At 37.3% G+C, this 16,179-nt stretch overlaps 1 protein-coding gene and 1 pseudogene across 3 annotated transcripts in view; both read right to left on the bottom strand.

Annotated features, from left to right (window-relative positions):
• The window catches only part of PRKDC (protein kinase, DNA-activated, catalytic subunit), a 259,605-nt gene that overhangs the window by 64,658 nt on the left and 178,768 nt on the right, over nucleotides 1-16,179 (bottom strand). For all 3 annotated transcript variants that reach the window (XM_033125784.1, XM_033125783.1, XM_033125785.1), the window contains 5 exons: nucleotides 15,343-15,532; nucleotides 13,637-13,852; nucleotides 9,206-9,318; nucleotides 6,976-7,107; nucleotides 3,766-3,945 (listed from right to left, as the gene is read on the bottom strand). In XM_033125784.1, coding sequence (XP_032981675.1) covers nucleotides 3,766-3,945; nucleotides 6,976-7,107; nucleotides 9,206-9,318; nucleotides 13,637-13,852; nucleotides 15,343-15,532 — 831 coding nt within the window. The remainder of the gene's footprint in view (nucleotides 1-3,765; nucleotides 3,946-6,975; nucleotides 7,108-9,205; nucleotides 9,319-13,636; nucleotides 13,853-15,342; nucleotides 15,533-16,179) is intronic.
• Nucleotides 566-1,513, bottom strand: LOC117034159 (mortality factor 4-like protein 1; annotated as a pseudogene).

The raw sequence follows: 16,179 nt of genomic DNA, 5'->3' as shown, positions 1-16,179 counted from the left end.
TCAGTGCTGTGTCATATTACCCTTAAATATCATAAAAGGTCCTGAATATCATCAAAATGTCTTCCTTTCACTACTTTATCTTCGGGTAAAGAAAGAAGTCATTGGGGGCCACATCAGGTGAGTAGGGAGGGTGTTCCAATACAGTTATTTGTTTACTGGCTAAAAACTCCCTCACAGACAGTGCAGTGAGTTGGTGCATTGTCGTGATGCAGAGCCATGAATTGTTGGCGAAAAGTTCAAGTCGTTTTCTTCTAACTTTTTCACGCAGCCTTTTCAGCACTTTCAAATAATAAACTTGGTTACCTGACCAGTTGGTACGAAATCATAATGAATAATCCCTCCGATATCAAAAGAGGTTAGCAATATTGTTGCAACAAGTTCGTGAACTTAATTGTCAGACTGTGTGTGTGTCTATATATACATAGAATGTATTTTGAGCTGTGACCCCTTTTATTTACTCTGTTTAAAATCAAACAGAAAACAAACAGCAATTCTGTTATACACAAAACATTTTCAAAGTATAGCATTTGTACAAGAGGACTAAGAACAGCATGTTTACAGAGATCTAAGAACAAGGGTAAGTAAGCGCCTCACACAGCTTTCGCTGGTACTCAGGAGGGGCCACTTCATAATCGCTGGCACTAAACAAAGTAACAAAATTCTTTAGCAGGTATTTAGGAAATCATGAAGATAATTCAGTAACAAAGCAAGGCTCTTCCAATCCAGAGGTATATAGGCCAACATGGCTCCAATTTGTACAAATAATCTTAGTAGTTGTAGTGCTCCATACACCTGGGATATGGGTGCACCAGGGTGATCTGTGAGGATTTCACCATACTGCGGCATCTCGTTTGTAGATTAGCTGAGTGCTCATCATCACACTGAAGTATTCTTTTATCCCTGCCACAAATTCATTAATAGCATACTCCTTGTCTGTTTCCTGGAGATTTCTTGTTAAGTCGCATAATCCTATAGAATGGAATCCACATTTTGCTTGGCAGGAAGATAAAAGAGCTGTTTGTGTTGGGTAATTAAGTCCCAGTCTTCTTTACTTTAACTTCAATTCTGTTTATGAATGTTTCCTCATTTTCAACAGGCTCTTCTTGCTAGGAGGCTGAGGTTTCTCACTGGTACGTCACCATCCCCACTTCCAGGTGTTTTGTGTTTGTTCTTTTTTGTTTTCACTTTAACATTTTTCTGTTGTAGACCAGATGTCCTTTCCTGGAGCAGCCCCTCTCATCTTCCCCTCTGCATATTGCTCCTGATAAGCCTTTTGAAGTTCTCGCTGTTTCTGCAGATTGGTGTCTACATATTTGAGTCCTTTGCTTTCTGGAAACCATTCATCCCAATTTTTATTCCAACCACTGTAATGTATACAGTATTTCACTTGTTTGCCCCTTATGGCAACCTTTACACACTTTGCTTCATGAAGAAGAGGTCCATGAAAGCACAGCACTCGCTCACCCTCCTGGAATTTGGGCTTCAGGTCTGCTTCAGCGCCATTTATACGGATTCATTGCCGCCTCCTCGTTCTCCCACCAGACTCTAAAATTAATATGCTTTTAATTTTCAATCACTCCCCTCATTCTGCAAATATTTATTGAGTGCCTTCTACGTTCCAGACACTATGGTGAACAATGTTGTTTCTGACTGCATGTATCTTAAGATTTATTCCTATTTGCTCATGAGAACTTTTTCATGAAGTGGCTTTAATGAACTATTTAACAACTATTATTGGGATTATCATTCCTTTGTATTTAAATGTGTACTCATAATTTAAATGAATCTGGTAAATCCATTTTCAAGATTGACTATTCTGTATGATATTGAGGTAATTATTTCACTTTATAAAGAATGATTGACTAAGCAAAAAACTTGAGCCAACCAACCAATTTCACTTCTTATAAATTCCAAAACAGAACAAAGTAATGAAGCCTAATTTTTAAAATGTTGACTGTCTACTGGAATTAATAACAATACTTCTTGTTTTGACCTTTATCTCACTGTATTAGGTGAAGGTAGGGTCCATTCTTTGTTTCAAATATTCCATAGTTCTTAAATAGAGATTTGCAGATAGAATACCCTCTACAAGTGTTTTTGTAAAACAATTCAAAATTTTCTATAAAGTTCAAACAAGCAATGAATAGCATAAATGTAGGGCACCAAATTCATGTCTGTTTGCCAGTCACTGACTGTGTCATGGGAAAATGGCTGAATGAATTTTTCTTCCAGTTTGAAGGATGCAGTTAAGATAGTATATAAAATACAGGATATGTCACACAAAAGAAATGTATTGTGGCAAGTTCTGGTAAAGCGTTGGCATCTCAAAGAGATAGCCATCCTCGCTAGAAAAATAACTAACGTGAATGTTATGCCAAACGTACTATGATTCCATGGAGAGAGAAAACAAATCATAGTTTCAGATATGAACCACAAACAGAAAGTCATAACAGCAAATGCTGCAAATTGCAGGCACTGACTTGCATTCATGTTGCTTTTTCCATGGTCATTGTCAAATAGCAAGCTCAGTACAAGACGTTATTTATTTACTTGGTGACAGTTAATGAGTCTCCTAAACAACAATGGAAAAAACTTGTTTTTTTAAATAAATATAGAAACATAACTAGGAATTGAGATTTTAAAAATCACCTCAGAATACAATGTAGAGAGAAACTTTTTAATACTGGCTGATTCAATACAGTTACTCAAACCTTACCTTTAGTGTGGCCAGGAGAAAAACAATAAGGGAATTCTACTTGTAAATTATAAACTAATAAAAGAAAACCACTATATTAAAGAAAACCACTATATCAATAGTTTCACGCTACATCAAAAACAATAAAACAGAAAAGGCAAGTGCTTCACCTCAGGGAATCATTAACCAATTAGTTTGCAAACTAAAGCTACTAATAAATAATATTTAAAAAATAATTTTTCAATTACTTCAGGGAGGTTACTAGTTACAAAAATACTAAAATGAACCAAAAAGATTTTGACTGAGGACTTAGTAATTATCCACATTTTGAGTGGCAAAGAAAACATTTCTTACATGAAAAGGTAGTCTTCCAGTAAGTATGTTTCAGGAGTAACTGAAAGTATGCCTACATTAAGTTCTCTGCTCAAACCATAGTCTTAGAAAGGCCTTTTCTGACACTCCACCTAAGCAGTATCTATAATGGTGCATATACCTCACCCTGACCAAAAGGCTGTCTTACCTGCTTCATTACTACCCTACATTACTTTAGTATTTCTATATCACTCAAGCTCTGTGACATCTACTACTACTACCTCATGTTATATTCTGTATTTATTATCTGTCAGTCATCTAGAATGTTCTTGGGAGGGCAGAGATCTGTGCCTCTTCATCACTGTGTCCCTACCACTTAGAACAAAGTCAGGCATATGCTCAATCAACATCTCTTGAAGGCAGTTAGGAGGCAGGAAAGAATTTGGTGCAATACTACATAAGGAAATACAACTAAACAACCTGAAGGGTTTAACCAAAACACTGAAGGGATTGGTTATTAACACTCAGAACACTTTAATACCAAGTTTGATTTCTGATTATTCTGTCATATATAAAATTTTTTTAAAGTATAAATAAATTACATCTACCCATTGGGAAAAGGTAATCAAAACAGAGTACGTCTACTCTGTTAAATACCTTGTGTTTGAACTTGTGAAACAAATGAAGTTATTTTGACATAGTCAAAGGAAGGCAAAGTCAACAATGCATATTTATGAAGTATGTGTGTAGACTTTTACCTGGATACAAGAGATAAAAGGTGGAAAGAAAGAGACAGTGGTGTTAAGAAAACGATTGAAGTCCTGGAGCAACTTTTGAACAATGTTGTTTTTTTCAGACATAGTCTTATATTTATCCATCTCTTTTATAATTCCAGAAAATAAGCTGCCAAAAAGCTGCTTTGCAATTATTGGGTCTCTCTGTAAAACAGTCAAAACAAAGACAAATCAGGATCTGAAGTAAAAATGCTGTAATTTACCAACTGCCAGAGCATTAATTGAAAAGTCAAACTGTTGCAAACGTATCTAATAAACATTTCAATCTTATTTAGAAAGTTTTAAAAGGTTAGAGTATTAACAAGGAGAGTATTTGGAATTTAACCAAATACATCTGCTTGACATGTCTTTAAAAAGGCTTGATAGCATGGATTTGGGATCCAGAGATATGAACTCGAAAGCTGGCTTAATCATATATGTGACCACGTATCTTAACTCCTAAATGAGCCTGGGCCTTCAGATTCTTCTTCTTTAAAATGGGAAAAACAGAACACATCTCATAGGGTCGTGGTAAGGGTTAGCCAAGATAATGAATGCCAAGTGTTCAGTGAAATAACTGATAAAATCTTGGAGAAAGATTAGATTTTTAGGTATTACCCTTACAACAGCATCATTATAAAGCTTAAGATAACTGATGAGGGCGGCCGGTTTGCTCAGTGGTTGAAGCACAGTGCTCATAACACAAGGTCACTAGTTCAATTCCCACATGGGCCAATGACCTGTGCCCCCCGTAACTAGATTGAAAACAACAACTTGACATGCAGCTGATGGGTCCTGGAAAAACACACTGTTCCCCAATAAAAATAAAAAACAAAAAACAAAAAAGATAAGTGATGAGTTTCAATAAAACACCAATTGTAATTTTCAAAGTCCCATTATTATGACAATTTAAACTGTTAAAACCATCAGTAGCCATTTTTGTGTTTTTCATGTTTGGGGTATTCATCTCTAACAGCACACTACCTGATGTTTTATGATTTAACCCTCACACTCCATGACCACAGGTATATTGCCCTTTATTTGTGTCTGTAACACCGGTATTAAGAACAATTTCTGGAATGTAATATCGATGTTTTTTTAATGAAGGCATGAGTACATGAATAAGTAAAATTTAAAAATTACTTTGAAAAAAAGATATAACTGAATAAAAAGTGGAATCTGACTTGTTCTTTGTTTAATAAGCAATGGATTTGGCTTATAAAAGTTATACTAGTTGCTACATAAAATTTTAGAAAATACAGATTAGAAAAAGCAAAACTAAATATCACCCATAATTATACTACATGATGATAGTCACTGTCATGGTCTCTTACTGACAGTCACACTTTGTTATATGGTGTCTAGTGTTTGGTAACCTGCTTTTTTCACTTAACATGGGGCAGACAGGTCTCCATGTCTACTACCCACTGATTTCTTTAGACTTATGTACAAATTCCTTCATTTTCAAAGGAGCTCCAAATGCTCATTCTGTTACAATAACTGCAGTAATCAAGATAAATAATGTCTTCAGAGCAATAAGATGCTGCTATTGGACATATCCTGTAATGGCTAGTTTAAACGCTCCTCTTTAATTCTTAATGGCAGTCCCAGGGAAGCAGAGGTGTCCTCATCCATTTTATTTACAATTGCATCCCCATCCCACTGCTTAGAATAATCCTTGGGATACAGGAGGAGTTACTCCAGATATTAACATTTGTTGAATAAATAAAGCATTGATATTTGAAGAATTAACAAAAATTTAAATAAACACATTCCTCCTTAAAGAATAGAAAAAAATGTAGTCATGTTTTTTCAAAACAATATATACCATCTTATTTTTCCAAGTACAAATGAGATCAACTGACTTGGACATGGGTTTCTCAACAGTCTCAGGCTTGCTAACCTATTACTATCATTATGTACCATATCTCTCTCCAGTGTGGACAGAAGTAAATCATGCTTAGAAGAGCAGGTGTCAACATTATTTTTGAGGCAGTGGTGTGAGCATATGTATGCAAGGCATCATAAAAACTGAGAAATAGGGAAATAGAAAAAGCACTGGACCAGGCATCAAAACACAAAGGGCATTATCCTTGCTCCACAATCGGTGAGACATATGGCTGTGGCCATATTATCCATTCTTTGTTATCTTTCAATTCTTCATCTGTAAATGTGTCTCATAACTGCATTAATGTCACAAAATTATTGGGAGATTCTAACAAGAGAATGTGAAAGCACTCCATATAACCAAGGGCTGTTCTGTGATGGTAGTTACATGAAACTATACATGGAATAAAACTGCATGAAAATCACACACACACAAATGCAGCAGAAAATGAACATCTGCAGTCTAGTTAATACCGTTGTACCAATTATTATAGGCCTTAATAATGTACTACAATTGTTTAAGATATCACTATTGGGGAAAACTAGATGAAGGGCACATGGGACACTGTACTAGTTTTCTATTAATTCTTTATTCCTGTCAATCTATAATTATTTATATTCAACAAAAAGCTTAAAAAACAGAAAGGGCTATGAAGATATAATCTATCATCACAATCAATATTAGTATTGAAAACTTACGTACAATAAAATATAAGGCATTGTATTTCAGTACCTAGCATAATGCTATATACTACATATTATAATACTCTTTAATTTAAAAAACTATTTCAATAAAGTCAAAGGAATCTCAATCAGGCTTTTGGGGGATAAATATCCTGTGTTTGACAAAGAATTCAGCTAGAAAACTTCATTCACTATCAATACTTTTACATACTAATGACAGAAAAATATTTCCAATCTTCTGCTATTAAGAGAATTAATAGAGAAGTATACTGATCTCGCTGATAAACTCATAATCTGATTCCACGCTTCCCCAAAAGGATTTTATATAAGCAATGATTTAAGTGGCGTAGTACCTTAAAGTTTACAATAATTTGTTTACACATTCTTTTATTCTAACATTATTGGTAAGAAAAATAGATTTCACTCTCTGACTTTATAGATGAAAACACTGTGGCTCTGAGTATTAGATCTTTTAACGAACTCCATTGTTCAGGACAAAACAACACCTCATTTATGATATAGTATAGCCTCAACCACTTTTCCTTGCACATAGTAGACCCCTGGTAAAATAGTTAAAACATTTTTTATCATTGTCAATAGAAAATGCAGTGTTCAAGGACCAACCTGGGCCACAGCTTGCAAGGGGGTGATCAGACTGCTGTATCTAATCTGAATGTCGGGAAGGTCTCCTTGACGGTAACTTCTGTACAAAATGACTTGGGCATCGTGCTTCATTTTTAACTCACTCTTGATCTCCTATAATCATTAGAACCAAAGAAGGAAGATTTAAATTCTTAAGAAAATCAGCAGTACATGAGTTATGAAACTGTCAGTACCCATTTTTAACATAAAGGTGAATCAATGACAATTTTTATCCAAAATGGTTTAGTCACTATGCTTCACCAGTCTATGGTAAATGATAAATCCAAAAGAATAATCACTATGGCAGATGAGCACTGAAAAGATTATTTAAACATTTGTTTCAAAGTAATCTGTGTATCTGTAAAATTAAGAGAACTTGATTAAAACTTTTTAAAGCCATAAATCTGAGAGCTATATTTCTTTTTAATTACCCTTAGAATAAACCTTGGCTATAAGGCCCAGCGTGATCACTACAGCCCTTCAACGTCCCAGTCCTCCAGGCCTTTGCTCATCTACTCAGGCCAGGCTGGGCCTTCTACCTGCTCCTTAATCAGCGCCCCAACCCGACTCTCACCCATGCAAGGCAATGGGTACCTGCTCATCTCTTTGCCTAAAATGTCTTCCTACAGCTTTACACTTATCATTTGGTTCCCATCTCAGATATCATCTCTTCAAAAAGGTTTCCCTCACTATCTCTTTTAACAGTTCTCTCCAGATATGCTCATCACTTGGTTAATTTCTGACACTACATGTTACTATCTTAACTCATCTCTTTTTTTGTCTGTTGTACACACTCTACTGTAGCCTCATCAGTGCTTCTATTACACTCACCTCTATACCGCTAGCATTTAGTGCCAGACATTGAGCACAATGCTCTTAACAAATAAATGATCACAAGTACATGGCCTTCAGATGCCTGATTATTTCCATGCCATTCTTAATGAGTGGTCAGCCACTTCAGATTAGAACATCTGTGTCAGAGGGAATGCACAGACTCACACAGTAAGCCATTCTACATTTCTTAATGACTAAAAAGACCTTCGTATCAGGCCAAAATATCTCCCTGCGATTTCTATCCAACAATCCTGATTTTATCCCTTCCTTCTGCTGCCTAGTTATTGTTATTTCCTTCAGGTATGCCTATTTAGTTTTTAGGGTTTAATTAGGAGGCACTTTTGTGAATGGGCAAAACAGAAGGTCCCCCAGGTGTGGTGGGGCCAGTGAGGAGTATGAGATAATCTTGGGACACTGATATTGGACCCTAGTCCTCCAAAAGAATAATTGTAGTTACAGAGACAACAGGAAGATGAAAAGTACATTTTCCTTCCACAGAAGATAAAGTGAAACCATTCAACCACTTCATACTCAGATTTGGAAGTTAATTAAGTGGTTAAGGATTTAAACTGAATTAGAACAAAGATAGGGTTTTTTTACTCACAATCTAGTCTTCCTTCCTTGAAAATTTTGTTGTTAACTACTGATTTGTAACTAAGATTGAAGCTATGTCTAAACAAATTATTTCACTGTTTCCACATATTGAGAAATGTGTCTATTAATTCATAGCACGCTTGTACCTCAAATCACTGCTTTTAGCAGTTAGTTCTGGACTGTTTGCCAACCCTGCCCACCTTGTCTTCTGGGACGCACTTTCCCTTCCCATCCAGATACCTTCAGTAGAGTGGCTGGTTATAATGTGTCCTCACTGCTTCGACCATAGCTTACTGGTCTCACAGTGGCCCCTGACCTGAGGAGGGTCAAGGCTCTGGCCTTGAGGTAAAGAGTGGGGCAATCCCTTTCCAGCAGCTGAAGTTGTAAAATGTGAAATTCAAGAATAATTGGTGGTCATAGTTCCACCACATGGATAAAGGCAGTCTGTTCAGAAAGAAGAACAAAGCCAAGCTGCTGTGAGAGGCTAAAAGAAGGGGCCGAGATGGGGTCCTGTGAGTGCCTATGAGCCAGGACACACCACAGATTCAGAGGATGACCCACACGTTTTATTCCAAGATCCCACAACCTCATCAGTGAGTCACGAATGCCCCTTACATCTATATTAGTTGGAGGAGACTGTGGTTCATAAATAATTTTAAGTTATATAGTGCTGCTTCTGTGATTTTGGTTTGTAGACCAATATTGGAACCTATATCTGGCAGGAAGCTTATTTCCTTAATATATAATAGATATTTCTAACCAAATTTTTTAAAAAGATACAAACCTTCTCTCGTTTTTGTTCAACAACACCTTTTTTCGCATAAATCAAACTGAGCTTTTCTTGGTCCTTTAAAAATCGTCTGCGTAATCTTAATATTTCTGTCCGATTGTCTGTACCTAAAGAATACAAAGCAGGTTTGTTACAGTTGGCCAGCTTGACAATTGCAGTTGACTTTGCCTCTTTCCCAGAATCCTCTAAAACAAGTGAGATTGTTTGCTTATCATCATGTTTTACTTCTATTTAGTTTTTCTTTTTAAATAGCACAAGCCTATAAAGAACTGAGAACAGCAGAGATGATAACTACCTTTGGAAGCTAGAGAACAGAAAGTTCTAACTAACTCAATCCAATCCCAGTGCTGTGATGGAGACAATGGGGCCAGAACAGTGACAGCGGAGACTTGAAGCGCTCAGAGCCTGGCAGCACTAGGCACCTCCAGAGAAGGGGAGGACCGTGAGGCGAACGTAGGTGGTGTGGTTTGAAAGAACAGGCCCTGATGCTGCCAGTACAGAGCCTGGGGAGTGGACACAGGGCATGTGAGAGGAAAAGGCTAGCATGGCTGGAGGCAGAGGAACTACAGTGACCATGAAAACATTTGGAATCTGGAGCTGCCTCCTCCCACTTGGCCTCCTGAGTGCTGGCACCCAGGCCATTAGCCTGCACGCAGGAGACTGGAGATTTTGCTGCTGAATAATCAACCAGCACAAAAGAGCAGACAGAGATATAGACATATCAGGGGTTTCAATGTCTCGGTTCAGCTCGGTGAAGACCACAATCAGTACAAACTCCCAATTTGTAGCTATTCCTAATGCCTTCTTAGTGCCCCACCTGGGAACACATGCAAAAAGCCAAAAATAATCAGCTATTTTGAAGAAAGCTTCCAATATGAAAAACACAAACCAACATAAATAGGACAACAGCAACTGTTGAAATCAGGCCATGTAGGGAAAATTTTTTTTTTAAGTTATCATTTATCAGGAAGATAAGAGTAGATATTGCAACTGTGGATCAAGTACTGAAAGGATGTTCAGAGAACAAAAAAAGTGCATGGAATGTAAAAATATAATATCATAACATAAAAGCAAGGGTTAGAATATAAGGTTGAAGTTATTTCTCAGAATACAGAGCAAAAGGAAAACAAATAGAAAATTAGGAGGATAATCCAGAAGAATTGACCTCCAAGCAATAGGATTCCAAAAAGAGAAAACTGAAATGAGGAAATCATCAACAAAATCACCCAAGAAAACATATTCCAGGACTGGAAAATATGAGTTAGCAGTTTGAAATGGCCCTAGAAAAATGGACTAAAATAGACCTGAACCAAAGAACACTTTTGTGCAATTTTCTAAAACTGGTTTAAAGAGAAGATCCTAAGACTGTCCACAGAGAAAAGACCCAATTCTTACAAAGGATCAACAAAGAGAACGACATCAGGTTTTTCAACCGCAACCCTGTGGAGTAGGAAACTTTGATGAGTTTACACTCAGAATTCTACAGCTAAATTACCTATTAGGTGTGAGTTCCACCAAAAGCAATGTATGGCATCAAAGTATCAAAAAAAGCTTATTGCTTTTGACCCCTTTTCTTAGGAAGCTATTTGAGGAGGTGTTCTACAAAAAATGAACTAAACCAAGGAAGAAGAATAAGACCCAGGAAAGGTAAACAGACCCTCAGGATGTGGAGGTGGTCTCTAGATGATAGGTAAACAGACACCTCAAGACTAAGTAGCCTAGAATGAGGCAGCTCAGAGGCTCCAGGAGAGATTTCTTTAAGAACCTGAAACATTTATATGTTGGAATACAATAAAACACACCTACAACTCACAGGAAATTTGGTGATAAATGTGTAGAAATGTAAGCATCTAAACCAAAATAATTAATGCCCTGGAAAAATTATACAAAAAGGGAAAATAATGATAGAATCATTCATGGTTCAACCACAAATAATAATTATGTATTAAAAATAAAAGGAAACTGAGAACTGATGAAATGAAGACTAAGACATATTATATCAGAGGATGAAGGCACAGGAAGAATTCATCGTGAGTGTGTGTATGATAGATGGGAGTAAGGAACAAGAGAGGGAGCCAAATCTTCAATGTCCATAATGTGAAGCCAAAACAGAATGACTGAAAGAAAAAAAAGGTCGTAATATAAAAGGACTCTTTGGAGAGACGGAAGTAAATATCAAAAACTGGCTAAAAGGGTGTAAGTGGTTGCCTCTAGGATTTGGGAAACAGGTACGGAGGGTTGCCATTTCTTCTAGCAAGCTTGGAAAAGTATTTGACTCTTTAAACTGCATTCATGTATCACTCTGATTCAAATAACTAAAGGAAACTGAAATAAAGAATTAAGTAAAATAATGGTTGAAAAGTGGTATTTTAATTAGGTTATAACTTCAAGTTTTAAAAATGTATTCCCTTTCAATGACTGATAATAAATAGTATCATAGTAAGTACTAATTCACCATATTTTATGAACCTCCAACTTCTTCAGGCAAGGAAATAAATACACATACTTCAAAGAAGACAGGATGTGAAATATTTTAAATCTACAAAGGTACACGGTGAGATTTAAATATATTAATCGAATTGCTATTACCATTTATTTTACCTACTCAGTTTGATGACTGAGATTTTTCAAATCCTTATTAGAACTTTCAAAGAAAATGGTTTGAAAATTAGGTTTCACCTCTTTCTTAATTTCTATACGTGGTCCTCCAATTCTACCTACATCATCTGTGACTTTTTTTTATTATAAAAATGTAGACAGGGTAAAACTGTGCAACAATTTTTGCTGTGGACAATAACTGCTGTCATCCTCAGCAATATAATTTGTTTCTGAGTCTCATCTCATTCAATAAAAAATAGACTAGCTGAGAGTCAGTCACTAGCAATCACCATTAAGTTAGTTGACTGTAGACTGCCCCAAATGCACACCAGTTTTTAACATTTTACAGAAAGCTGCACATGCCCATGGGTTTGAGATGAGCAGGTGTAAAGGTCAGAGAGACAATTTATAAGCAATGGGAAGGTGACAGTCACTTTGGGACTTCATTTTAACTTTGGGACTTTCATAATCAAAGTTACATGAAGGACAGAGCCATGCACTCTTGATGGATCATACATCAGTTTGACGGAAAATAGTAAAGAATGTAAATAAAGAAGACTGATCAGAAGCAGTCAAATGTGGAGGAAAAGACAGAGAAGGAGAGGATTCATTAGTCCTCCATCAAACTCAAGAGTTAAGAGCAAAAAAGAAGACTGGATACATTTACCTCTCTATATTAAATTTAGAGAATTGTGCGTGGCCACAGGTTTGCAACATAAAAGTGTGAAAAAGAGTGGCTGGTTAGAGTAAGGAAACTATTTTGTGTGTGTTTTTTAGTTCCTACAATTAAATAAAAAGGAATATACCATTGTTCCTAATTTTACTTCTATCTAAATTCATATGTTGGCATTTACCCAAGATTCTGTCTTGGCACATTTTCTAATTTCGCATTTTCTTTCTCTGGGCTTTCACTCATTCCCAGAGCTGCAATTCTCATAATGAGCTAATTTTCAAACTGACCTATACACCTGCCCTCTCTGCACTGGATCTTCGAGCTCTGCCAGCACTTCCCACTCAGCCCTCTTGGCATCTCCCCTCACCTTTCCCATCCCATCTTCTTCCTGCCTTGATCTCAGGTCAAGGTGTAGTTGTCTTTGACCTCCACCGTCAATCCTCCTCAGGCACTCCACATGCTGTTCCACACAAACCTCCCCAACAGAAGATCCTTGTGCCTGTCTCTGCTCGGTTAATTACCTAAAGCTATGGTTCATTCCTAAAGCTATACCCCCAACACCCTCAAGTCTGTTTTCTCAGCATTCTTTATCTTTCCTCCCAGTATGTCCTCAGCATCCGTTTAATTGGACTGCTACAAGGCACCGCTAGAGTCAGCTCTCAACAAATGTTCACTGAGCTGCTCTGAGTCCCTTACCCCTCCGAATACATTCCATACTTCTCTATCTCTGCCCTTCTTAATCTTCTCCCTTCCCACATGCCAAACCTCCAAGGCTAGTCTCAAAGGCCACTCCTCTTACCAGGTCTTTCCTGAGGCTCTCTCTTCATTCTATACCAGTCTCTGAGACTTAGCTTACACATTCTGCCTCATCACGTGATCACCTACTTATTGTCTTACTCACCCTTATTATTCTGGAAAGTCACTAAAATAAATGGACTGAGAGCAATTTATTCAACAACTTTTCTGGAACACATAAAACTATGACTTCAACATGGTAAGTGCAAAGACAATATCTATGAATTAAATTTTAATGGGTTTAATTTTAGGTTATAAGGAAATGTGAATACAGTCAGAAATGTGCTTTCTTTATCTAAGCCTCTGCACTAATTTAGGCAGTAGGTCATTTTAAACATGTTTCAGCAACCTTACTTTACCTTTTGCTTTGTTATCCACCTTGTCCCCTGGTCGGCCCAGGCTTTTTCTCCCAAAATCAGGTCCGACTGATTTCAAGGGTGCTCTCTGTGATGTTTCACTCCTCTTGTGGGCAAACAGTAAGGAGGAAGACAAGGAATCAGATGATGAGGAGACCATATAATCCACCAGTGGGTCAATACTGCTCCCAGTAAGCCAATTAAAGGAGTTTCTTCCATCTGAAAACAGGCATGACCATGGCATGTCAGAGCATACTCAACACTGCACAGGCCTTCCAAGTCCACCCCGCACTGGGGCAGTACCAACTGAACACACAGTGAGAGAGAAGGGGGTTCATCATCCTGGCAGCACCTGGGGTGTCCACATGATCACCTGCAATAAGTGACTGGGGACAGCTCCTCCAAGGACACAGTCATGTCACTGCAGAAAGATACTGGGTGGAGGCTCCATGAGGTTATCAGTGGGTGACCTGAGGCAGATCAGGCGTCCAAGCCTTAGTGTCCTCATTTATAAAGTAGAAAACACATCACCTGCTCCTTTAAGCAGCTGTGATCATTACAGGAATGTTTTAGATCTACTATAAAGTACTAAGATCTGTGATTTCTAATATTAGTGTCATAAAATTTCCATTGTAATTGTTCAAATTAGTCCTACTTCTAGAACCAATAGAATGTGAAAAAATTTATATTAGGTGGGTACAAAAGTAATTGCGGTTTTTGCAATTATTTTTAACCTTTAAAACCACAATTACTTTTGCACCAACATAATATAAAGGAAACACGTTAAAGAGTTTCTATAAAATGATTTATATATTTTACTCTACAACTTGGTACTTTGACGATCAAAGGAAACAGCTGAACCATTTCAGAAAGAAGAGAAGTTTAATAAACTATAAACATAGTAATATTTTTGGTTTACCTCTACTTGGCTTCTGAGATATGGGGTTTTGAATTTGATGCATTAAATGGATTTTTCTGAACAAAACCAAAACAGAATATACATGTACTGAAATTTTCCTGTTTTTCTGAGTCAGAAATAACCCTTTTCTACTGTTTTTAAAGTTGTGGTAAAATATACGTAACATCAAATCAACTATTTTAACCATTTTTAAGTGTATAGTTCTGTGGCATCAAGTACATTTACATAGTGGTGCAAACATCACTACTATTCACCTCCAGAACGTTTTCATCTTCTCGCAACTGACTCCATACCCATTAAACATAAATTCCCCATTGCCCCCTTCCCCAGACCCTGGAAAGCACCCTTCTACTTTTTGTCTCTAAGAATCTGACTACTCGGGTGGCTGGTTTGCTCAGTGGTTAGAGCACAGTGCTCATAACACCAAGGTCGCCAGTTCGATTACCACACCGGCCAGTGAGCTACACCCTCCACAACTAGATTGAAAAATGACGACTTGACCTGCACCCCACAACTAGATTCAAAACAACGACTTGACATGGAGCTGATGGGTCCTAGAAAGACACACTGTTCCCCAATATTCCCCAATAAAAATTAAAAACAAGAAAAAGAATTTCGACTACTCTAGGGACCTAAATCCTTTTCTCCTTTGACTGCAACATCGTTTTTGTGGTTCTTATCACTTTTTCCTATTAGCATTTCACTTCTCTTACAAACGGTCAACGATCTTACAGTAGAGGCTGCTTCCACACCTGGTGCACAGCAAGTAGGCATTTGGGTTGACTGTTACCTGTGTTTTGTGTAGGTGTGAAATCATACTGCTGTTGGGTGGCCCGTATTTGCTTCACCATTGTCCCTCGAGCTGAGAGGAATCCTTCCTGGGTCCAGGTCTGGTGAGCACCTTGGGAAGCCTGAGTCTCAATAAACATTGGAGTGAGAACAGTACTTCGCAAACGCCAGTCAGAATCAATAGTATATTCCTGCATGTAAGAGTTACAAATGAAATAATGGTCCTTCTTTAGCAACATGGAAATATTGTAATTTAAAATTCAGTGATACTGTCAGGAAGTATGTACCATAATTTCATATATCTTTGTGGGAGGCAGCTGAAGAACCTTTTCGAATTTAAAAGTTTTAACCAAATAATTATTTGCCAACTAGAAAAACTAACTGGTACTAGGGGCGAAAAATCATTTTTCTACTACTTAACATTGTGCATTACAAATGGCTTAATGACATAATAATAGCACCACAATACAACTGCAACAAGTTAAATGACTCAACTCTTTCCTAAGTACTCACCATGTACCCAGCACTGTGAAAGATACTAGGAAAACAAGTGCAGGCAGAACAGGGTCAGGTTGTGCTGCCCAGCAAGTTGGACCGAGATAAAGTGAACTCATTTGTAAATCAGTTATTAAGGCTATTAGGAGAAAGCACAAACTGGGCATGTACTAAGTGGGTAGAAGGAGTCACAGAAGGGGGAAAAGACATCATGGAGAAGGGAAATTTAATGGATGGAGGGTGAGAAAATGAGAAGTGTGAGCCATGTGAAGGGAGTGTAAGCAGAGGAGGGTATAGCAAATGCGAATGTTTCAGAAAGGAACATGTGAGTATTCCAAGTAAA

The sequence above is a fragment of the Rhinolophus ferrumequinum genome, chromosome 14 (genome assembly GCF_004115265.2).
Source record: "Rhinolophus ferrumequinum isolate MPI-CBG mRhiFer1 chromosome 14, mRhiFer1_v1.p, whole genome shotgun sequence".
Taxonomy (NCBI): Eukaryota; Metazoa; Chordata; class Mammalia; order Chiroptera; family Rhinolophidae; genus Rhinolophus; species Rhinolophus ferrumequinum.
Note: the sequence above shows the minus strand (reverse complement) of the source record. Positions and strands in the feature narration are given on the sequence as shown.